General features: G+C 40.0%; 1 protein-coding gene across 2 annotated transcripts in view; it reads left to right on the top strand.

The window, feature by feature from the left end:
- Positions 1-8729: 8729 nt before the first annotated feature.
- Positions 8730-25839, top strand: part of GAP43 (growth associated protein 43) — an 89594-nt gene continuing 72484 nt past the window's right edge. For both annotated transcript variants that reach the window (XM_036883469.2, XM_036883468.2), the window contains exon 1: positions 8730-8884. In XM_036883469.2, coding sequence (XP_036739364.2) covers positions 8855-8884 — 30 coding nt within the window. In that variant the 5' untranslated portion in view covers positions 8730-8854. The remainder of the gene's footprint in view (positions 8885-25839) is intronic.

Below are 25839 nucleotides of genomic sequence, written 5' to 3' on the forward strand. Positions count from 1 at the left end.
CTTGCTGGAACAATATGTGAAAGAGATATTGTCCACGGTGACCCCAAGGCATACAAACAGGACTAACAGGTGGGCCTCACAGGGAGACAAATACCAGTTCCTATAAAAATGAATATCCCAACAATTGTCAAAAGTTAAATATGAAAAGTCTTGGAGGTAGCATGCTTTCCTTCAAATGCAGGATGTTTTAACATTTGGTAACATCAAATGGGAACTGGGCCAGGTGACCTTATAGGTGTCATCCAACATCCTGGAACCTTTGAAGTTCAGAGGAGTGCAACACAAATGACTGAAGTCATGCAGGGCCCAATTTCTGTGAGCTGATTATTTGAAGATTTATCAAGAGGGAGCCCATATCTTCATTTCCCTTCAGATCATTAAACACTTCTGATGTTTAGAAGAAGACCCAGAAGATGACAATTTTCAGATGTGAGGGAAAGAGACCCCTAATATATCAGATATTAGGAATGAGGATGACAAAGACTTAATAACAGACTCCTCAACTTAAAGAAAAGTAAACAAAACTTTGAAGTCATTAATTAGGAGCAGAGTGATAGACAAGATGACATTATTGACTCCAATGTCAACAATTCTAACCTCTCAGTGCTGTATAGTCTAAAGAAATGACTTAAAAATATATGTAAATATAAAAATAATATCCCCTTTCAGTAGTCAACATTCATATGTGGGTTAGAGGGTCTATGGACTAAAGTAGAATGCAGTTGTAGAGAGCTTGGGAGAATTAATATGTGCTACTTTTATCTGGGAAATTCAGAGAGGTCTATTTTAATCAAGAATCTTAAGCCTGAATGGTGGAACTTTTTGTTGAATTTTAGAAAAGTTTGGACTTTTGAGCTGAAGGAAGGAATAGAGAACTTAGAAATAGAAAACTAAGTAGGGGAATTTTGGAGGATTAACAGGTACTAGAAAGGACTTAAAGGAATATCAGGTGAAGATTATTGGGAATATGTATCTCAGAGCCTTAAGGACAGAGAATGGGAAAGTCTATTCAAGACAAGGACCATAGACAGAGTATATTAGACACTCAAGGAATGTTTGGATGGCTTCAACTGTGAAGAATTTTGATGTAAAGAAGAGTAGAGTTGGATTTCAGACAAAAAAGAAACGAGGTTGTTAAGCAAAAAAGCTCGGTTCTAAACTTAGCAGAATCTTTGGGGAAAAGGGAAAGGGAACACGGGGAAAAAAATAACACAAAGGATTGGATTACAGGATGACCCTCCCTCCTTGAATGAGGGTTGAAATCAATATCATTTAAGTGAAATCTGTCAATGCATCAGGCCAAGATGAGTAAAGTAATGTGAAGCTATGCGTTTGAAATTTCTTTTACTATCCAACTATAAATTGTATAGTATACAAAACATTCCACTTCTCCAGTCTGTAGAAAACAGTAAAAGAGGTATCATAAGACATGGGAGAAGATCAAAGGTGAAGAGTCCTTGGAGATAGTCTTTGGAGAAGGACTTCTCCCGGACTGATTCTCTACTTAGTAGCAGTTAGCACTGAGTGAAACACAAATGGGGAGTTTCATGTTTGGACCCCCCAGAAAGGCTGCGTATTATCATTTCTTCAAGCCATGTGCATTCCAGAAGGAAGCTGAGAATGGGACTAACTCAGGGTATCTGTAGAGATGGTGGGAAACAGCCAGGTCTGTGTAGAACAAAATAGCAACTGCTGATTGAAACAGCTGGGGATCCCAAAAGTCAATGTTTGAAATCTACTTAAGGCAGCCTTCCTCTCTTCTTTTACCCGTCTTCCTCCTTTTTTCCCTTTCCTTTCTTCCTTTATCTCTCCCTCCTATTCTTCTTTAACAATTATTGTTTGAAGACTTTATGGCTCTGTACTCAATACTAGAAATCAGAAGCAAATGTACCAAGAGTCTAATTCAGCTAAAGTTTCAGGACTCCTGACTTGCTTGGGCCGTGTGCCACATATTTGTACATTTGTATAAAATTTGAAAACGTAGGATGTTGTAATAGCAACCCATTAAGGCACCAATCCCTTTCTACTCCAACATTCCCTCTGTGATATTTCCCCTCATATCTGGTTGGGTTGAAGGGCTGGGAGCAGTTTTGGAAACCAGGTAAGATGAACTTGTATTGGTGTTACATTTAGATTGGGTTTAGTGGGATATGTTTATGTTGTCTTCAGGATTTTTATGGAGAGTGAAGTTATTACTAGTCATTCATAGCTTCAAGCAATACAGTGGGCCAACTCACTGGTGTGACAACCTAAAGTGCAGGACCAGAGATTGAATTACAATACAAACATTTCCTGGCCACAGGACACCTGAGTCATGTGGTAAAGATGAGGAACAAGATTTGACATGAATGAAGCCCAAATATAGTATGTGAGAAATTCTTCCAATCAGCTGGGTAAAATTTTAAGTGGGAGATTCAGTTTTTATCAAAGGCTGACCAAAACTGAAGTTCTTTTCTATCAGGAAAATATTTGATAATGCCATATAACTCACAATTCATAAATCTATCATACACATTTTTTTTCTCTTTCCATAGATTGAGGTAGAATTTCTTGTAATTCCTGCATTTTTGTATTTCTGCTTGTGTTCTATAACCAAAAATACATCTATATATATTTCAAGTTTTAAGCCTCCCAACTATCAATAATAAAAACAAATGCAATTAACTGTGTTAGAGGAAAGACTTGATTATTTTTCCATTCTCCTTTAGACTATTACATTACAAGGCCATTTTATACAAAGAGATGATTGATGGACATGTAGCCAAAAAACATAGGAATTATAGAGATGTGTCATGCAGTTATTTTCAAATATTGCATTTATTTTTCTGAATTTTGTAATGTCTGTGGTATATATCATTTTTTTATATATGACTTGTGATTTCTTATTCCAAATAAATATTGACTTTCAGACTTAGCCTGTATTCTTTTTCTTAAAGAAGGCTTCCCTAAATCATATAAGCTTTAGGTCGCATAAAACCCATATATGCCCTTGTTGGAAATAATAGAAGCAAATAAAAAAAATAACTAAGACATGGTGATTGCCATCCAGAAATGTGTGTTCCAGGGAGGCAGGGGGCTGGTAATCAAACATTTATAATACTTTGAGGGAATAGAAAAGAAGTATGTGAAAACTTATATGGTTCCTTCCAGGACCAAATCAAGTGACAATGCTCTGATTGATAGTATGCTGGTGACGGAGGTTTGTGTAATCAGTGGAAACTTTTCACCTCGGCTTCTTAATACACTCAAGAAGCCACTGAGTTAGACTGGTTCACTCAAGCCATCACAAACTTCCACAGGAGCTGCGTGACTACTGAGTCTTAGCTTCCGGGATACCTGCTCTTCATCTTCTCTTCCTTTACCACCAGCACATGTTTCCACCCTGAGATTTCCGTGTTTGGGGATATTGGCTGCTCAGAGAATCAGATGGCCTCCAAGGTGTGCTGGAAGGAGAAACTCTGAGAGGATTTGAAGCAAGTATGGAAAGATGGATAGAGATTTAGAGCCTCCTAAAAACCATCCAGGTGCCAGCTTAAGACTCTCGTCTGCCTGCAAGGAGCAGGATGAATTCTGGCAGTGAGGCTGTTCTGAAATGCTTTCAGCCTAATTAATATGGTGACATCATATCATAGAGGCTCACCTCTCTCTGGAACCAGATGTAGCCATGTCTGCCTGAAGATCTTTGGCAGGTTCTGACAACTTCTCAGTCTTTTTTCTTACAGTCTGATAATTACACTTGAACATTTCGATGTTTCCATAAAATGAACATTTGCAAAACTGACTCATTTCCTCTCTCACAATACCAGGTCTCTTTTGGACCTTCTCAAGTCTGAGTTTCGTAGTCTCATTCTCAAGGCTTTTTCTTAAAGAAGGCAATATCCAAACTACTTTTGGTTCTTAATTTTATTTTTTCCCCACAAGATACACTTCTGTGAGGTAAATGAAACAACATATGGAATGGAAAAAATATGTGATACTTGGAACACACTAGGCAGTCAACAAGTGACAGGTCACCGTTTCTCCATCTGTCCTCCCTGACCTAGGCCACAGAACCATCCATGTTTCCCTCACTGCGTCTTTCTCTCCATGCTGTGCACATTGCCATGGGCATTCTCTAAATTGTACCCATCCACAAACCTTATGTCTGGTCCACTGTAGTGGGTTGACTTGTGGTCCTCAAAAAGCTGTATCCAAACCTAACACCTAGACCTGTGAATGCAACCTTACTTGAAAAAGGGTCTTTGCAGATGTAATTAATTTAAGGATCTTGAGATGAGATCATCCTGGATTTTGAGTGGGCCACATATTCAATGACAAGTGTACTTACAAGAAAAGAGAAAGATGCAGAGCCATAGAGAGGGGAAAGCAGGGTGGAGATGGATGCAGACATTAGAGGGATGCCTCTCCAAACCAAGGAATTCCAAGGATAGTCCAGAGCCACAGAAAGCTAGGAGACGGGTATGGAAGTGATTCACCTTCGGAGGCTGCAGAAGGAGTTAACCTTGCTAACACTTTGAATTTGGACTTCCAGAAACATGAGAGTATAAATTTCTGTGATTTTTAAGCCTGCAAGTTTGTGGAAATGTGTTATGGCAGCCCTGGGACACCTCTGCACCCTCTTTGCCTGGCCCTTAAGGTCCCTTCTGATCTGGGTGTAATTTTCCTGGGATTCTCTTTCACTCTCCTTTACAACTATCCCTCTTCTGCATATTGACAGTCCCCTCATTATCCAGTGATTATTTGTGCATTTTTGTCTTTTCTAATGTGATCCTTTTCCCTTCTCTTAATTTCACTATGTTTTTCTCTACTTGTTGAAATCCTAATCATGAACTGAAAGGCCACCCAAGTCCATGGTGATTTCCTTCCTATTCTGAACTCTTCTGACACACGTTTGGCATTGAATCACATTTTGAATCATGTTTTGTCCAAACAGCACTTGTTTTGCTTCTTCAAATGTATGTGTATCTCCTTGAGGGCAGGAGGTTTTTTGCTTAGAAAATGCTGAATAAGTGAATGAAGTCAGAAAGTACTGATAGAGAATGGTATTATGGGCTGAACTGTGTCTTCCAAAACATATATGTTGAAGTCCTCACCTCCAGTATCTCAGAATGTGACTGTGTTTGGAGAAAGGGCCTTAATATTGAGGTTAAATGAGGTCACATGTGTGGGCTCTGATGCAATCTGACTGACATCCTTTAAGAAGAGGAAATCTGGACACACAGAGACACCAGAAGCTGTAAGTGCACAGGTTAATGACCATGTGAAGAGACAGTAAGAGGGCAGCCAGCTTCGAGGCAAGGAGAGCAGCCTTAAGTAATACTTCCCTATGGCCCTCAGAGGAAGCCAGTCCTGCCAGCATCTTAATCTTGGACTGTCAACCTCCACAACCGTAAGAAAATAAAATTCTGTTGTTTAAGCCTCCCAGTCTGTGGTACTTTGTTATGGCAGCTTTAGCACACTAATACAGCAGGTAAAAATTTAAGACTAAAAGTAAAAAAAAAAAAACTGAAAGGGGGAGTAGAAAGAGAAACATATTTTCTACCTGAGTAGATAACACTCTTCTCTCAAGTGCCAGTAATATTCCTGAAATGACAGACTATCTGACAGAGCCCTTTGTAGAGCTCAGAAACTTCTGTGTTTATTATGAAAACAATTTCACTTCAGTATGAAGTTCAAAGAGAGCTGAGACTAGAACTGGGACCCGGCCTCCACCACTCTTCAGCATTCTGTCTTCTAGGATGATGTTATTGACCTGTAGTCAAGAAGTTACCTGAGAGTCTCATGAGTTAATCTGCTAATCTCAACGTGTAAAAAATTCAATCATGGGATTTAAGCTTAGGCATTTTCTGGGATTGGTTCCAAAGGTTTATAGGTTAGCAGATCCACTGAATAGTTGCTGGTGACGATCAGGACAATACTCGTTATTTTATTTATGCTTATTTTATATATACTTTTTGCCAAGATCAAATCTGTGTGCTTTTTTCTTCTTTATTCCTTAATTATTCCATGACCTCCATTGCTTTAGAGGAAAAAAATGTGTTAGAATTGATTCTGCAATAGCCAACTAACTTCGGAATCTTGAGCTCCCTTCTGAGAAGTAATTCTTACAGACTCATTGACTGAATGTAGTATGTCCAGAGGGAGGCCTCAAAAATGGTGAGGCACCTGAGGGGGTGGTTGAAGTATCTGCTCAGAAAAAACGGAGGGCTCACTACTGGGTGAGGTTTTCAGCTTTTTCTCGATGGCTCTTGAGCTAAGTAAGGGCTGGGCCCAATAGGTAGAATGCTGATTTCATTTCAATACAAAAACTTCCATAGTCTGATCCCCTAAGGACTGGAAGTAATGAGGTGTACAGGCCCATTGAAAGGTGATGTAGCTTAGCGCTTAAGCGGGTTTTAGAGTCCTAGCTTTACCTGGTATTAGCTGTCTGATCTAGTCTAGGTACTTAATTCACTTAGCTTTAGTAATCCCCATCAAAATGGGGCTAATGATTGTACCTGCCTCATCTTGAGGTAAAATAGTGTATGCAAACTGCTGAGGAAATTAATGCCGAGAGGGGTGGTTTAACATATTTATTCACAAACTTCATCCATGACTGTGCCTACTTTTGAGCTCTAGGCCCTGTCGACTTCATTATGCAAGTTGTTTCTAGGGTTCCTTCCAAAACATTTAAGGAAAAGGACCACATAATTAGGAGGGTGAAGAGGATGTATTGAAAGGGAAAGGAGTTGGCCCTTTTCTGTGGCCAACTATGTTGCCCTGTGTCTAGCCACAGCATCCGGAGGTGATCTTACCAATGAAGTCATGAATCTGTTTAAACAACAAGAGAAGCAATTCCTTCTTCCTTGCCCTCAATCCCCATCCCCTCTGCCTCCTCCCTTCATCACTCTCCAGCCTCCAGCAGGCCATGGAGAGCCACCCTAATCCACAACTGGAATGCCTCCAGTGGAGCCATTTCTTAACCAGTCTCTGTCCTTTTCTCACTTAAACACATAGAAGGCCATTTTTGAAAGCTGGCTCTGATGGGGCTCATTACAGCATTTAAAAAAATATTAAACTCAGAACCTATTTCTGTTTTTTAATCATAAAATATGAAATTAAGGTGCAAACAGAGGAGGAAAAGGGGAAGTAAGGCTGGATTGGATCTTCATGATGTATCTTTTCAGAAAGACCTGTGGGGATGGTTTATAACCATTATCCCCTGGGTATCAGTCCATCTGAGATGGGTGTACCTTGAATTTTGTTAAAATACATTAAGCACCTATTATGCTCAGCGATCCTGATAATTTATATGATGATGAGCTTTCTGGTTGACACCTATTAACTAGGCTTGTGTCTAGGAGGGACCAGAAAGAGTATGAGCTGTTTAATTGGGGATGTTTGTCATCACTGATGAACAAGAAATAGTTTGAAAAGTTCTTTGAGATATGTATTTAAAAATGTCACCAAAATCTTAGAGAAGTAATCTCTGAACTAAAGTTACTATGTATTAAGAAAGGCTCCAAATGGCTTTACATACATTATAGTATATGGTCCTCACAACAGGTTGGCATTATTATTCCTATTGTACAGATTAGAAAATGAGGTGAAGAGAGGTTCATTAACATTCTCAAGATCACACAGTATTATATATGTAGAAATTGTGTTTATACACTTTTTTTTAAGTCATATTATCCTCAATCCAAATTGTGAAAGACCACAGGAGGAACTCAAGTAGACTCCATGATGTCTCTTCTTATAACAGATGAGTTTACTTTTATTCTTCCTGCCTAAACTGTAAAATATCATTTTGGGCACCACTAACATTACACAGACTTGTTCAAATGTGCTCTTCTTCCTTAGTAAAATTAGAAAAAGCCCCAGTTTTCAAACAGGTATATATGCATTAAGGAAAAATTCAACCATGTGATTTTGGATATGGATGCTAATTCCTGACAACTAGTTATTTTTTCTCCACTCAAGTGCTCAGAACATTTTAAATGCTGTATATTCATGAGGATTTGTCAGGGATATTGGAGCATATATAAGATACATTGTTTGTGCATATCTGAGCTTCTATGTGTATATTTTAGCTTATGTGACTACTGAGAATAGTATATATATGGCATATGATGTTTACATATTATTTCATATTTTTGAGAGAACTTAACCCTCAGAATTATTAACTACATAAAATCTAAATAGCAGATATAACTTGTATAAGTCAGACTACTTATTCAGAATAGCTATACTTTGCTTTTATGACATTGGGAAAAGAAAAGAGTTAATAAAGAAATGCAAGCACTCCTCAATTCCCTCTTCCCTAAAACATATTCCATCCAATCTCCTGAACTGGCTGGAATATACTTCTCTACCCCCACCCCTCCACCCTCTCAATGCAGTGGGAAAGCCGGTGGGTAATTGGGTCCAGATTGGAGATGTTTAAATATTCATGAGGCTGGCAGGGGACTGGGAGGGGGGTGACAGTCTGGGATGGGGGTGGGGGTGGGGGTGGGGGGAAGTGATTAGTCACTGAAGCTAGTGAACAATTCTGAGAAAGAGACCGAAAGACAGGGAAGAAAAAGACAGATAGAGAGTGGGTGGTGGAGGGAGAGAAAAGAGGGGAAGAGAGGCAAGAGGAGAGAGAGAGCCAGAGAGAGCGAGCGAGCATGTGCGGTGAGCAATAGCTGTGGACCTTACAGTTGCTGCTAACTGCCCTGGTGTGTGTGAGGGAGAGAGGGAGGGAGGGAGGGAGGGAGCGCGCTAGCGCGAGAAAGCGAGTGAGCAAGCGAGCAGAAAAGAGGTGGAGAGGGGGGAATAAGAAAGAGAGGAGGAAAGGAGAGAAGGCAGGAAGAAGGCGAGGGACGGTACGACCATGCTGTGCTGCATGAGAAGAACCAAACAGGTAGAGCTAAAGATTTTTACTTCTTGCTGTTGTGAAATTACCAGAGTACAGTCTTTCCCTGTAAAGGCAGAGAAAATATTTTAACTGCTTCTGCTCTGGCCATGGTGCTCACGTTTCCTTAGCATATGGTAACTGATGGGTGCATCCCAGCTTGTATTCTCTGCTTTCTCGCTCTGGTTTTGGAATGCTGCTACCAGTTAGGATGAGGTTAGAAAAAAAAAATACTTCTGTTTGGCTAGAAATAAGATTTTTTTTTAATGGCAATTAGTAAATGTTCAGGGATTTCGGTCTCTGGTTTTGACGGTGTGGATACAGAAAGAGGTGTGGGGGGAAAAGATGTGGGTTCTACCTACAAGATGGGGAGGCAATCCTTTATATCATTTACCAAAAAAACTGGGTTGAAGGAATAGTATTCAGTAGTGAGTGTCGCTTGTTCCGTGGTACAATTTTCTCACATGTGCTGCGGAAGAAGCCTTATTTTGTACATGCATGAGCTCCAAATGGGCGCAGGTATTAATGGGAAAAAATGTGAAGGTTTTATTTATTTATTTTCCAATGAATGAATGAATGAATGAATGCAACTGTGGTTGATATTTTTTTTGAAAAAGAGAATCGAAGATAACCGGGGCAGGGGGAGGAATTGCCGGGTGGAAGGGGAAAATCCCCTTCCCCAGCTTTGCGACCGATTGTGCACCAGCTGGTCGGAGGAGAGGATGGACCACGCCCCTAGGAGCTTTGGGCTCAGACGGGATGGGAAAGACGGGCCGAGTATTACCTGTTGGAAATCAGGTCTTTCTCCTCTCCCCTTCCCTTGTATCTTTCCTGGGATTGTCAGTGACCAGAGACGGGCTAACGTTTGGGATGATAAGCATGGTGACTCATTTCTGTCAGGAAGAGGGACACTTAGAAGATAAGCAAGAAACCAAGGCCCGCTCCTGCCTCCCTCCCCCACTGTCCAGGTTTTTCTTCCATTTCAAATTGTTCGCTTATTCCTTGAAAGATATTTTAGAAACTTGATTGGGATGCGGGTGGGGAGGAAGGACGAGAACGGTATTCTGCAGGGACAGGCAGCACTGTGGCATTCTCCAGTGGAGCTTTCAAGCATTTATTGGAACACGTTTGACTGATTTTGGCTAAGGTTAAGGAGAAAAATGGATGTGGGATATGGGTGGGTGTATGTGTGTGTGTGTGTGTGTGTGCGCGCGCGCGCGTGTGTGTGCGCGCGCCGCGCCGGTGGGAAGGGAGGCAGTCTTGGTCAGAAAAACCCTTTGCAGATAGATTGCTTTAGGGGTGGGTGCAAGAGATGGGATTTGGGCATTATTCCTGTGCAGGTATTGGATATGGGGCAATTTGTAATACACTCGCTGAATCCGAAGTGGGTGGCGGGGAGGGGAGAAGAAACAGCTTGCCAGTTTTGCACATTTAGCCAGCGCCCTGGAAAGAAGGGTGGGGAGTGAGGTGAAGGAGAAGGAGGAGAAGGGGAAGGGAGACAGAAACAGAATATCAGAGCAGTGGGTGTGGAGGTTGGAGCGGTGTGGCAAAGATAAATAAATAAATAAAGTAGCAGGCACCTAGGGCTTTTAAAATAAATAAGTCAATAGAGAAATACCAAAGTAGCAGACACGGGGTGGGATAGGTGATGGATTTGCCTGTGGGCTGTGTAGAGGTGTTTGGGGAAGAGCTCTAAAGTCTTACATGCAGCACTTCCCTACACTGCTCTACGGATGCAGAGGTTTGCTCAATTGCCTCATTTTACAAACCAGGACATTCCATATCCTTGTCTCCATTCTGATACATAAATGCAATATATACAGGTGGCTGGGTGAAACACTGTCAAGGAAACGTTCTGAGGGTACCCCACTGCTGAGCTGAAGAAATAAAATCTAGGAGTCAGAGTCTTAAGGAAGCCAATGCTAGTCATTAAAAAAAGGCTTAAATTGTTGAACAGAAAAATATGCTGGTTTACAACTTCTGCCACCCTATGTGTACACACACAAGGAAATACACAGCCACTTCCACAAAGGAATCCAAGCACGATTTTTAGAAAGGAAATTGATGCTAAAGGAATTCCCTTCCCCAAAAGGGGCCAGCTGCCTTTACATGGCTTCTATTTCCCTGACAGCCCAAGGTTCACTCGGAAGTGCAAAGGGATGAAGCTGAAATTGTGTGTTTGGGGAGTTGTAGAAATCTGCATGTAAATGTGTAGAGTATCCACATGCTTCATGTACTCTGTATGTACTCTGTATGGTTTCCACATGCCTCCATGTGTTTTAGCATAATTCATATGAGAGAAAATGAAAGGTATAGAGATTGTCCTATTTTGCCCATATATTTTATATATGTATGTACTTCTGGGTGAAAGGGTCATGTTTTCTATTGACCCTGGTTGGGTATCATTCACATAAGTCAGTATTTGGGATACCATTAAATCAGACTAAAGGAAATGGTGTATCTGGGCGTGGGCTCCACACCACAGACTAGCATCTATATAGCGTGAGTATTTAAGTCTCACACAGGTTTCTCACTTGTGGGTGAAATGATCTTGTATCATTTATGGCAGACTCTGTGTTTATCCTTCTGCCATCTACTCATCATCTTAGTCCTTTAACAGGGAATAAAACAAGGGCAAAAACCTGCAAAGGTCTAAACTCTGCCACACCCATAAAATCCAGCAGAAATGTGGGAGGGGGGATGGAGGGATTGCACTTCCTTCCTCTTCCACTTGAGCTGCATAAAGAAGCAATCTTACATTTCTGAGTTGTAATACATTGCAAGTGGGTGAGAAGAAAGCATAAATGGTCTTTATTAACCATTAATTACCACTAGAGATCATTATAGCAGGAAGAAGAGAATGGGAGCAGGGGGAGATGAGAACATGGTAAAGGAGTGGGCAAAGGAGGAATAAAATCAAAGAACCCCTGAGATTTTATGAGCTTATGATTTCAAATATCCTGGGGCTAACTTTAAATAGCATAATTACCATGCGTGTTGCAGATGATGAAAAACTTGCACGATGTGATCTGGGTCCACAGAGCAAGAAAACTATGAGGTGTTTCCTTTGTTTGAAAAAAAATGACTTTAATTTGTAATTGAAGTGTAAAGAATACCAGTGCAAGCAAGTAGCCCCTCTACTCCTACCCTTCAACCCCACCAACATCTGCCTTTTCCCTCATGCAACAAATGATTCTGATCTTAGAGACTGTGATCTGTGGTTTAGAATTGCAGCCTCCGTACACCTCCCCCTTGCAGTGTTGGAAAGGTGTGGAAGGATGCTGCTTGCTGCTTGGTGCAGACGATTCTTCCTAGTGATGAATTGGATTCCTCCTAAATCTCACTGAGCCACACCCAGTGTTGCCCAGAGACTAAGTGAATTAATTAAATGGAGGCATGCTACTTAATATAATGGAAACTCTTCATTTTTAAAAAAATGGTGATCTCTACCACACATTTCCAAATTTAAACAGAAGAAGAAATCATTTAAAAGGCTCTTTTTTTTCTGCCAAATTATCTAGACTTGCAGAGAACCTTAGAAAATTCATGGTGAATCTAAAAATGTGTTCTTATCTGGTGACTGTAATTCCTTCTCCCCCATATCAGGGTGCATGCACAATGAGCCCTGCTTTCTCATGCTGTCGGTCTGCAACTCCCAGCCCTCCACTCCCTACCCATGCTGAGGCAACTGGGATAAGAAAATGTAGGGTTAATTTTCTCTCTTGCTGAGCTAGCAAAACTACAGAATCCTCCTTTCATGCTTTATGTTAAAAGGCAGTGCTCCTGTTCACTGTGTGGGAGAGTGGCTTAGGTTCTCCTTTGCCTCCACAGCGAAATTGTCAGTGTTATGCCTGGGGTGGATGGCTCCACATACTTCAGTTTTGCCTGGCCCCATGAAGATGGGGGAGGCGTTCTTTTAGGCAATGGTAGAGCATATGTATTAACCAGATGTCCCCTCATACTGATAAAGTAAGGCAAGTATAAAATCTTCCTCTAATATTATAGGAACATTTCAAAGGTTGTGCATCCAGGTTATCTCGAGAGAAGATACAACTTTTAACCACTCACTTCCCTATTTAGTGTCATAGAGACATCATTCAGGCATGCAAGCATGTCTTGTCAATCAAAGAAGAAACTGTGAGCAGAGATTCCCCCTCCTGAATTTCTGGAGTATGGTCAGATTGTCTCTGCACCATTGCGTTTGTTCACACAGTCTTCATCATCTTCCGAGATGCTGGGAAGAGCACTGTGCTGAGAGTCCTTAGTTGATGCCACTTACCGATTCTGTGATCTTGAATGAATCATATGATCTAGGGCTTCAGTTTCCTCCTGTAGACTAAAATATAAAAATCAAAACCAAGCAAAACCCCACTCTACTTGCCTTCAAGGGTTTTGTAAGGATTAAACAAAATCGATGTGAAACCAAACAGCAGTACAAGTGTAAGAAAACTTTCCTTCCAAGTTTTGAAATGTGAAGCATGGCTTAGAATTACGAGTTCCTCAAGAACTCCAGGCTGCCTTTTTCCCACCAGAGTGGTTCCTTCTGGTCCTAGTTGAATCCTCCTCTTCATCACCCCCCATTCACTATTCCATTTACTTTAATAAAGCTTCTGTTCCCATAATTCCATTGAAATATGTTCTGAAAAAGACACCACATCCAGCGACTCCTCTGTTTACGTCTTATTTGCTGCCTCTTTGGCATTTTGTATTGTTGTCCATCCACCTTCCCAAAGCTCCTCTCTGGGCGCCCGTGACGGCTCTCCACCCCCCTCACAGATAGGTCCTTCTCAGGCTTCTCTCGCTCTCTTCCTCCCCCCAAATATATGTATCTCCTGGTGGATGATCTGGATCCATTTCTCTTCTCATTCTACACGCTAATTCTAGGTGACCTCATCCATGTCCGGAGTTTCAACCATCAGTGGGTGTGATTTCCAAATCTGTAGACTGGGTATCTTTCCTGAGCTCCTGATCTGCCATAGAAACCCTCTATCTGTGTATTTCAGAGACGCCTCAGTTTGTTATGTACAAAACCGTACACAGTGTCTTCTGTTTCGTGCCCCTTTGTCTTCCTTCAAATTCCTACCCATATGCTCTAACACCATCTATCCTGCTTCCAAGCCCTTGGAGCATGGGAGCGTTTCTGACTGTAGTCCTTTCCTTCAATCCTGGTATCTACTGACTAAATCCTTTGATGCTAATTTAAAAGATTGTGAATCCATCCTCTGACTTTTCAATCCCATCATAAATAACCTAGTTCTGACTTTCATCTCCTCTCATCTGGACAAGACAATAGCTTCTTACATGGGCTCCATACGTCCATCTTCCTCTCCGTCAGTGCTCCTTGTAAATAACACTGCACTTTAGCTAACACAAAACTGGTTATAATACTTTCCTTGTTAAAATCCACCAGTGGTTCCCTGTTAACTTGTGAGCAAAAATATGACTTCCTTATCAGGGATGCCGTAAGCTACTCTTGCTACCTTTCCAGGGCCATCCTCAGGTGCCCTCCTCCCACCTCCCACCACCACATCAGTACTTCGGGCCCTTGGTGCCTTTGCTCGTTCTACACACTCTGCCCATTTGTACTTCCCTCTCAGCCTGGAAAATTACCATTTCCTCTGTAAGAAAGAGTTAGCTCTTTGAAGCCACTCTTGACCTCTCTGATTCTTTCTCTGCTTACCTGTGACTATGCTATATTTTGTACTATTATATCATTCGTTGCACTATATAGCATATGCTTTTTCACATATTGGTGTCCATACTGTGAGCTGCTTAAGGGGGGGAGTGCTATCTCAATCCTTTTTCTAACTCCAGTGCCTGCCGTACTGCTTGACACATAAAGTAACTGGTTTTAACTGGATAATCTGTTTGCTAAATAAATAGGGAACCAGGTTTACAGACTTTTCACAAATTGTGGTGTATCTTAACTAAATGGAACCAGAGGTAGATTTTTTGATGTAATTTATTGACATCAAATTTTGAAGTAGACCTGATCATCACTGATTCTTATTGGCATACAGACATGACAACCATCAGTTTTTAATAAAAGCAGGCACAAAATGAGTCCATTTATGCTGTGATTCTCCAAAATTCCATAACGGGTACAATCTGGAAACCTCCCATGTTTTCTTCCCCTACCAACCAACACTGAATGCCCCACCCTCTGAGGTTTAGCAGTCCCAGGTTGGACACGTGGTTACCATTGTCTTGAACTTCTCTTGCCCTTCCTTGTGGGCTCCAAATGCTTACACCTGTTGCTTTGCCCCACAACTATTCCCAATAGACCTTGTCTCAATCTCTCACTGCTTTTACTTAATTTATTTCATTGAACACACAAACTTCAAACATGCATGTAGTGTTGGTCTGTGCTCAGGAACCTGTGTTCAATAATTTGTTTTACCTTCATTTGGGCTTCTCTCCTTCCCACTGAAGTATCCACATAATAATAATAATAAACCACAAAGAGAAATTTTGCATGGAGGTAAAGAGAGGTCAGGTGGTAAGTAGTCCCTCAGATGTCTGTTAATGAATTAGGTTCAGATAAACTTTATCTTTCTTAGGTTTGAATAGAGGGATTTGGATTTTGAAGTAGGCCAATTGTGGACGAATACAGGGCAAATTGCAACCACAGCTTTCCATGAAAATACTCTTTGCCAGACTCTAAGTAGTATATTTTCTCTAACTGAATTGGCTTGGCCTTGAGAAGAAGAGCAGTCAGATAAAATGATTTATAGGCAAAGTTTGTCTTCAACTGCTAAAATTGAATAGTGTTTCCTAATCTCCACACCCTGATTCTGTATCTGGTTCATGCGTTCAATTTTTTTCAGTCTTTCTCTTCCAGTTTTCCTATTCTCTTCTCCTCTCCAAGAGGACTTTTTCTGATTAAGCTATACCCGCTCATGCTAGTGTTTAGTGGGTGAGGCTATGAGAGGAGAACTTAAAGAAAAACTGTCCCTTGCAACGTTCCAGTGTAGACAAAACAGGTATTTTAAACCATGTCTGACACATAGTAGCTTATCAATAAAAAATAGTTATTGAGGGAATAAAAGTAGGAAGGGAGAGATCATAACAGGCTATTAGGGGAGATGTTTTGGGGTGGAAGACCATTTCTGTGGACCAGTTCAGACTTGGCTTTGTGTGTAAGTGCACACTCAGCTCTGTTGGTCCTCTTCACCAGGTGGCTGTGGTCAAAGTTACAAGTCACTCTGTGTAGACGGGAGCGGCACAGTTGCAGTGAATTCGGGTTGTAGTATGGGAGTGTGACCCTCCAGATGTCCTATCCTTAATTATTTGTAGATCTTATTTTCTTAGATGTTGTTTGTTTACTGTCCTGTTTCATGTCTTTGTAGTGGAATAAACCCTTCCCCTGGGTTCTAGACCTGGCTCTGCTAATTGCTTGTCGTGTGATGTTAGGTAAGTAATTTAATCTTCCTGAGCCTCAGTTTATTCATCTATGTAGTGGGTACCTAAAAAGAACACTCCAAACCCTGACTTCCCCTTTCTATTAGGTTGGTGTGAGGCTCAAATAATGTGATAAAAATAAAAGTGTTTTGCAAACAGTGTTTTTTTCAAGTGTAAAGTATTATTATTAATTGAGGGGTTTAACAGTGAAACCTAAAATATTTTTAGTTCTATGCAAAGAAGTATCCTTGCTCTCTATATTCCCATCCTTCCTCTGTGTTCTCTACAGAGTAAATATTAGCTATGCTAATAGATGAGAGCATAGCATATCTATTTAAATTGTCATGAGACCTCCCCAAGGATCAGTTCAAATGCATTAGAAATATCCACTATTTTTTTTATCTTTGTCTGTTTTAGTCTTTTCTTCACAATTATATTTCCTCTCTTTATCTGATAAGTTGGCTGCTTCTTCACCATCCCCATCCCCACCCCCACCCCATTTCCAAACTAGGTTCTCAGCACTAAGATTACCAGGCATGCTGTGCTCACATCCATCACATGAAGGCCCAGTCAGGCAGAAGAGTAGAGAGGGAATGTGGGGCTGGTTGGGAGACTGAACATAGAGATGAAGTCTAGTTGGGAGAAGCACAGTTCAAAGATGAAGGTCTGTGCACCATTTTCATACAACTTCAGGTTCTCTCATTGTATCAGGAATTAACCTGGATCAGAAGTGATATACAATCTTGAACCTTTTCCAACTCAACTCTAAATGCCAGAAATAATCTTCTAAGCTCTCAGGATCTCTACAAAGGGCGTTTCAGTTCTCCAGTGTCACTGGTTGATTGGTATGAGTTACCAATTTAATAAGACAAAATTTATCAAATTCTCATAGAAGCAATGGAATTTTTCAACCCAAAGAATCTTATTTCTTAATAGATATTGTTTGAAAATACTTTTAAGTATAATAATTGGATCATGTTTGTCCACGAGAGTGTGTTTTTCCTAGAAGTCAAAGTTCCTATCATGCAAAATTTGAAAAATACTTTCATATAGGGAGTTTATATAGAGTTAAATAGAAAGATATCTTACATAGAAATTTGGAAATAAGCTGATTGCTGGAGGGAAACAATGATTTATTTAATTATAGTTGTAGTTGTTTGTATATACATATATGTATACACAGACACACACATACAAATTGACAGAATATTAGAGAATGAATGAATCTGATTGATCCTTCTTGGATCAGCTAGTTACCAATGGACCAATCATCTCTGACTGAAGGAAGGGACAGGTCACATGGTTTTAGACAAACTTTCTGGAAACCCATACCTATAAATCTAGTGAGAGAGTAAACTGGCTAAGAGCCTCCTGCACCTATATGTGCACAGTAGGGTAGCTACCCAGATCAGGAGGGACTTACATCAAATGTGGGGCATCACTAATTTTTCCCTTAGGTTGTTTTCAGTTTGGCCTGTGTTGCATATTCTTGTTATTTGTAGGGTTATCATCATTGACCACTTGAAAAGGAAGCAGTAACCACACAGACAACTGACCTCATGAGCTTTTATGCCTCAGAAAGAATGGTTAGGGAAAATTTCCACACCTGGACTTGACAAGCTGGGTTGTCACTGTTTTCCAGAAACTGAATTTTGGCAGGTATCATCTATCTAAAGGAAATTCTAGCTACCATAGATTCTTGCTAATTTGACATGGTTGGCTTTGCTCTGACTTTTCTTTTATAGTTTGTGGGGTCCATTTCTGTAAAAGGTTTGGGCAGTAATGGGTGTAAAACATTCCCCTTTGATTTATATCAGAAAAATGCTACCCCTTTATATTAGTCATCTCATTTTGAGTGTCCTTGAATTAATTCCAGCAATAATCATCATATTTATCTATTTTTAGTAAATTGGCACTTTCTAAAATATTGAGCTCTTGTCTCCATATGCACCAGTTTGCTCTAAATGTAGAATTCTGATAATTAGCCTTACATCCATTATTTGTAATCTCAGCTCCAATAACTATTCAAAAATGTTATTTTTAAAAAGAATTTGAAAGACCCTAATGTCTTCTCATTAATGACTATATGAAAGGGCTAGATGAGGCAAATTAAAAAAAAAAAGATCTCCAAAGACTAAGCAAACTCAGAAATTGACTGCTTTTCTAAATGGCTTCAGAACCTCTTAGCACAAGTAGCCTAGAAACTAGCCTAGACAAGGAGCTGTGAGAACACAAATCCTTCTCCCACTCTTACTTAGCTTTGGTTTCAGAACCTATTTACCTGCCTGGAGTATAATCTGAGAAGTAAAAGCTCCTCTCAAGCACCCAACTAGATTCTTGGCAGCTACTCCAAATGGTGCACTGTACAGTTCTACTCAAACTCCAGTAGAGGCAACTGTATCCATTATTTACAAAGAAAAAGAAACAGAAGGAAAGAAAGGAAGGGAGGGATAGAGTGAGGAAGAAAGCAAGGAAGAAAAGAAAGAAAAAACATCAAATCAGAATTTCTTTAAAGAGATAATTTTTGATTTCTCAGTAATTAACTTCCTGCTAGATTTCTGGGTACATATTGTACTGAGGGCAGCCCACTTTTCTATCTAGATTCTTAAAGTTCTAGTGGCCCAAGGGGAACAGGCATTGAGTGTATTTGGGGTGGACATTGCATTTCAAAGTCCTTTCTTTTTAAATCAATGAAAAAAGTAGTATTTTAATTAAGGTGTAAAGGAACACTGAGACTTTATAAGCATCTCATAGTAAACTTCTGTTTCATCTTTACCTCGACATTTGAAGAGAATTTTTCTTCCAAAGTTTTATTTGAGTAACACTTCTAAAAATTTCTGAGATTTTTCAAAAGAAGTAAAGAATGATATTATCTCATTTAAAATATATTGGCTCTTTCTTAGTCAAATCCAAGTTGGGGGTTTGATTTTTTTCAAGCATAATTTTTTCTGAAGAGTGCCATTTGCAATCCCTTAACCTTACATCTCGAGGACTTGTTTGCTCCAATGAAAGAGAAAGCAATTCTGTTTTCTCTATTACCTGGGAATGTTACTCTGCAGAAATCAGGTTGGTATTTAGTATTCATTTGAGTAATTCTTTCATGCTAATCTAAATTCAGTATTCCTTATGGCTTTGATTGCCTTTGATTGAAAGATACAGGGTGATAGCTTTTGATAACTCAGCTAGATTCTGCTCCTCATTGATGGATTGTTACCAGGAGAGCTGTGTACAAACAGTATAACTTAGTTTCTTGCATACTTTCTTCTGTCTTGAATGTCATACCTTACACCTCTGGGGTGAAACCAGTGTACTGGAGGAAATGAAGATTACTGTAATTGAAAAGGAGGAGGAATTATAAAATAGAATCACTTGGTTTGGAATCAGGCCATAACCCTCTAGTAAAAACTGTCATGGGAACATTAATGACCACAGATGGCTCAGACTTCATTTTCCAGTGTCATCTGGAAGATAGAATAAGCTCCAGAAGAAGAGCATTCAGGAAGGGATCCAAGGGTTTCAGGCACTAGTGTACTTAGGTCCAAACTGAGCTTTTATCCTCAGCTAAGTGAGAAGAAACTATTGGTTCTTGGCTAAAAAAAGAAAGGCCAATTTTGTCATCATAGGTATTGTCCCATTTTATGCTAAACTATATCTTTTGGTAATTAAGTGTTTTCCTGTAAGCCTCTATAATTCTCCTACATTATTGTTCCATTGTCATTGGGAACTGACTGAGTCATGTACAAACTGGACTTTATTTTATTAAATATGTCTTATTAAAATTGTTACTTTTACTGAACTTGGGGTATATTGTAAAAACCCCTCCATAAAGAACCAAACTACAAGAACCATCAGAAAACCAATAGAAAAATTAACTTTCCCATAATCCAAGATTCCCAGATATTAAAAATATCGTTTTCCATTTTATTCTTTGTTGTCCCCTCAAAAGGTGTCATGCTAAACTAATTATCTTCCCCCTAGATTAGACCTCTGGCTCCTCTAATATCTTTTGGAGATACCAGCATATTCCATGTCCCAGCTCATAAAGTGGAAATAACAGATTACTCTTTCTTCCTTCATAAAAGCCAAACTGTCAGTTACCAAATTCTATTTCCAGTGTCTTTCAAATTTGTCCTCCCCTTTTTTTCCCATTCTCAATTTACAATCTAAAAGAGAACCAAGCCCTAATGTGCAAAAAGACCCAAAAGCCCGTAACTGTACGAAGTGAATTAACCTCTTTCCGATGCATCTAGACCAGTACCTACCATCCTGTAAGAATGGAAAAAGTAGTCACTCATCATGCTTTGTGTTCCATGGTTCAGGTGAGAAACCCCAGGTGAGGAAGGTTGGCTACTCACCAGAATTCCTTGTTTCTGCCTTCACCTGTGCACACTGCCTGCCAGTCCATCTTACATTTCACTCCCATTTCTCAAAATTTCAATGGTTTTTCTTTGTTTATGGGTGGATTCTAATTTATTTATTGATGATTGCTTTTCAAGGCTTCTCAGAGTCTGGTACAACTTCCCGATCCTCTCCTTGCCTCCTGCTGGCTCTGCCACTGTCTAGGCTTGTGAACTTAAGCAAATTTAATCTCATTGTGCTGTCATTTCGTTTTACACAGAAGTATTGAACTAAGTTTTGCCTAAGGCTTTCTGACTAAAACTAACATGTCCTGTAGCAAAGCTCCTCCACTTTAGCATTCTGTCCCAGCCAGACTTAGTATGAATTTAAGTATTAGTTCCCTGTGCTTTTGTTCATTCTCATTCCCACTACTCGGAAAGCCCCTTTCTGCCTAGCTCAATCTCCCCCAACCTGAGGCCTGAATCAAAAGTTATCTCATTTGTGAAGGCTGTCCTGATGACCACAGTTCTCTGTGCCCTCTTCTTTTCTTAGATCTTCATTAACACATACTTCCTGTCCCTTATCTTTGGCATTCATTAAACAGAGCCTTACTAAATTCTCCATTTGTATTTGTGTGTACCTGATTTTCTCTCTTTGATTTGCAAAGGTGAGGTATTGAGTTCAGTGTCTGGCTCAAGAAACACATATTGAGGACATTATGCTCAGTGAAATATGCCAGGTGGAGAAAGACAAATGCCAAATGATTTCCCTCATTTGTGGAGTCTAACAATGAAGCAAAACTGAAGGAACAAAATAGCAGCAGTCTCGGAGACTCCAAGAATCAACTATTGGTTACCAAAGGGGAGGGGTGTGGGAAGGCGGGTGGGGAGGGTGGGAGAAGGGGATTGAGGGGTATTATGTTTAGTACACATGGTGTGGGGGATCACGGGGAAGACAGTGTAGCACAGAGAAGGCACATAGTGGATCTGTTGCATCTTACTACACTGATGGACAGTGACTGCATTGGGGTATGGGTGGGGACTTGATGATGTGGGTAAATGTAGTGACCACATTGTTTTTCATATGAAACCTTCCTAAGAGTGTTTATCAGTCATACCTTAATAAAAATAAGTGAAAAAAAAAAGAAACACATATTGATTGATCTCTTGATATCTATTACCTGCCCTAACTCTGTATTAGACTCCAAGGAAGTGTACAAGACAAAGAGAAAACTCAGTAAACTCTCAGAAGTGGAGCTATTTTGCATAAGCTCCCTGGGACATCCGAAACCACAGAACCTGCCTTTCCTCTCAAACTTCTGTGCTTTCTTGGCTTCCATGATGCCTATTTCTGCTGGGTTTTCTCTCCTTCATCATTGCTTGTACATTCTTTCTTGTTCTTCTTTTTCGTCTCTTTCTCTATCAATCTCTGAAAAGAGGGTGTTACTTAGGCCTTTGCCTTTATTCTTTCATGTCCTTATTCAACAGAAGCTCCAATTAAAAACCTAATCCAAACCCACAACTCTCACATGGACTAGTGGGTCTTCAATTACCCAGGCTTTCTAACCAAACCTACCTTCTAGGCTCTAGAGAATTATGTCTGTCTACTGGAAATCTTTTCCTGATGACCCACAGGAGCACTGATCTCAACATGTCTTAAGAATAAGTCAGCATTTCTTGTTCCCAAATCTTTCCCCACTTCTCATTCAGTCATCTAAATGGAAATGGAACCCTGATTCATTCCCATCTTCCTTTTATCATTAGGCCTACTACTTTTTCTAGTTTCTGTAAGTAAAAAACAAAGCTCCCTTTCATTTCTCCTTGATCCCCAGTCTCTAGCTCAAAAATATGTCTTGAATCTTTTCACTTCTCTACATCTCCTCTGTCATCTCTAACCCAATCATCTTTCATGGACTTGAAGGCAATAACCATCCCTTCTAATGTCCCTTCTTACACCTTCAACCCCTTACAATCATTCTCCCCTCAGTAGTTAGAGTGCTTCTTTTTAAAAGTGTCTATCAGATCATGTGTCTCCCCTACTCAAAAACTTTTGAGAGCTTCCCATTCCACTTAGAATCAAAACCAAACTCATTATTACCAAGGCTGATAAAATCATACAGGATCCAGGCCTTGCTTCCTTGTCTGACTTATGACTGTACACTCCTGGTCACCAAGTCTACTGGCCTCCTTTTAGTTTTAATTTTTATTTAATTAATTTATTTTTTAGGGTTACAAAGGAAACCCATTTAACGGAAATGCAGTTATCAAAAATGTGAACAAGTAAATTTGTGGTGTAGTAGTAGCTGTGTTTTCTTACTCGCCGTCGATGAGTGAGATGCTCACGGAGGCTACAGTTCTGCTGTCTCCCTGGGGGTGAGCACAGCGTCCCTGACGAGGGCCCCCCGCACAGTCGAGGGGCAGGGAAGTGTTCTCCCTTCCGCAGGTGGCAGAATCTCAGGCACTGCCGCCATTGGTCGCCTCCATCCATAAAGGAAGAAAATGCTAAATTTCTGTTTGTGGTGATGCAACATGGAAATGTATCCTCTTAGTTTTTAAAACACACCATGCACATTCCTTCCTCAAGGACTTTGCAGGTGTCACTCTACCTGGAATGATCTTTTTGTGGCTTTTTTCTTGAGAGGTCTTTGTGACAAATCCATCTGAGTGGTGTCCAGGACACTTTCTAACACATTGTCTGTTTTTTTCTCTTAGGAGTGCTCTCAATCTGATTTTAGTAAAAAATTATTTACTTGTAAATTTTCTGGTCCCAGCCTATCTCTTTAAACTTCAAAATACACTCCTCTTCAAATCCCAGACTCCACAGCAATTGTATAATTTCATGGAGTAACCCATATTATTTTGTCCCTTCTCCCTTTCTAAACGCTGTTGCTTTTGCCCGGAATGTCTTCCCTTCTCTCCTTTTCTAAATGACACATTTCCAATTTTTTTCTCTAAAGTGATTGGAGCTCTTTTCATCTTTGTGGAGACTTCCTGGTCTTCCAATAAGATAGGATGATCCTCTCCTTTGTGCTGTGGTTGTGGTAGTACATACCTCTACTACAACATTCAACAGACTTTATTGTAAGTATTCATTTACATGAATGTCTATCTCTTCAGTGACATTAGGAGCTCCTTAAGAGTAGTAATTGTGTTTCATTTATTGCCTATGTACAGCCCTAGTTCAATGCTTTGTACATCATAGGTGCCTGTTAAATAGGAATTGAGTAAACGGAGCCTGCACAAATGAACAAAGATCAGTGTCTGCTGAGTAGCATGTGATAGCAAAATTGGGTTCTCTCTAAGGCAAAGCTGCCAACTCCCACTGATCAATCGTGGAACCTGCCCACTCTGGCACAGTTTATAACTGGGCACCTAATAGATACCTCACATAGAACTAAGACAACACAGACTTGGATTTTACCCAAATGGTACTAGCTGGTTGCAAATAATAGTTACCATTTTGTAGAGGGATACTTTAATGTAGAAAGATAATCATATTGACTCTATAATCTCATGCTCTGGGCCAAGATGGGTAGCAGTTTAAAATAAATAGCTAGAGTCTTCTTAACGCAGTCATCTATCTCCTAAGCTTGGTGCTAAATCTTCAGCCCTTTCTTACATCTAAAACTGATGTCTTCTTGTACCGCTCTCACAGGAATCTTGGTGAGATTTAATATCCTTCCTCTTTGTTAATGGTATGATTTGTATTTGTATGTACACTCTCTCCCTCTTCTTTTCATTCTCTTATTTCTAGTTAGAAAACTTACGCACTTTGATGTTTAAGTGTGGTTGTATTTCCTGGCCCCTGTATATGTGCCATGGAAGCATTCATCTGTCTGATGTTGTATACATCCCCAAACTGATAAACAAAAGGAAAGATTCTGGTAGATTTTCCTACAGGGGAATGAAGAAACAAATGACCAGCCAATCATTGAATTACCAACATCTAACATATATCTCACACACAAAAATATGATTCCTTCTGGGGTACAGAACCAAGAAGGAATGAGCTCTCCCTTGGAATTCTGGAAAGGCAGAAATATTTTTCAATTTAGTCTGTTACCTTTTTAAGAACACTTTATAAGAATCAAGAATGGAGAGAATGGTCTGTCATCATTAGGTAGTCAGGTCCCTTTGAACTAAAGCTAAGTCACATAGAGATTAAATATATTTTTTTGGTCTGGAAAGCTTAAATACTCTTAGAACATTCCTTAAGGAAATGATATTCTAAGTTTCAAGCTGCTAACTTACAAAACAAACTTTGGAAACACATTTCCTTTATAGGCTGGGTAATGCTCACTCCAAAATCAAATTTGGGAATAACCAAAAGAATATGATTTTCCTGCTTTGGGACTGGATGAGCATAAGAAAAGCAAGATGAAGCAGACTTCGGCTGAAAAAAATGAGTCACTTTTCTCAGTTGTACATTTTTATTTCAGTAATTATGTGGGAGGTGGAGAAGATGCATGAATAGTTTAGGTTACTGAGAAAGTAGATGAGAGAAGCAAGTTTTCATTATGAGAGGTTGGTTTGGTGGGATGTGGTGGAACTTTGAAAGACCCACAGACATGGGTGAACCACTTGGAGGCATTTCTAGCAGATAATTCATTTTTCCATCCCACTGATCTAGCCAAACATTCTTTGCTTCCCTTTCCACAGACTTTTCCATAGGCTGAACCCTATATAGAGTAGAAAACCATTTTCACGTCAAGTCTCTGTGTTTCTCAACTGATAAATACCAAGAGATACTGCAGTGTTAGGGCACTGTATATTTTAAGTTGCCAATAATTTTATCATACTCCAGGAATAGCCAACAGATCTGGGTTTTTCTGATTAAACCAAATTTCAGCCAAATTCTCTGCAACTATGAAGGGAGTTTTCTTTGGATTCCATGGAGGTTCAACAGTTCAGTCCTGTGCTAGTACAAGAAAATTAGAGAATAGACTAGACTAAGGAATAATGAAAATCTTTTAGTCACTTTATATATGTAACAAGCTTTTATTACCTCCTACCTTGAAGTGGTGCCATTTTCTCAACCTGAAATGCTCTCTTTCCTCCATTTTGCCAAACTTTGCTCTGCCTCCAAAACTTCTGTTGAAATATCTCCTTTATAAAATCATTGCAGACATTTTCTCATTCCCCATCTGGTTCTGCACTGCAATCACTATAGCAACCTCCCTCTTCCCCCATATTGCTTGTGTGTGGTGTGTGTATGTTGTATTTATA

The sequence above is a fragment of the Manis pentadactyla genome, chromosome 1 (genome assembly GCF_030020395.1).
Source record: "Manis pentadactyla isolate mManPen7 chromosome 1, mManPen7.hap1, whole genome shotgun sequence".
NCBI classification, from domain to species: domain Eukaryota; kingdom Metazoa; phylum Chordata; class Mammalia; order Pholidota; family Manidae; genus Manis; species Manis pentadactyla.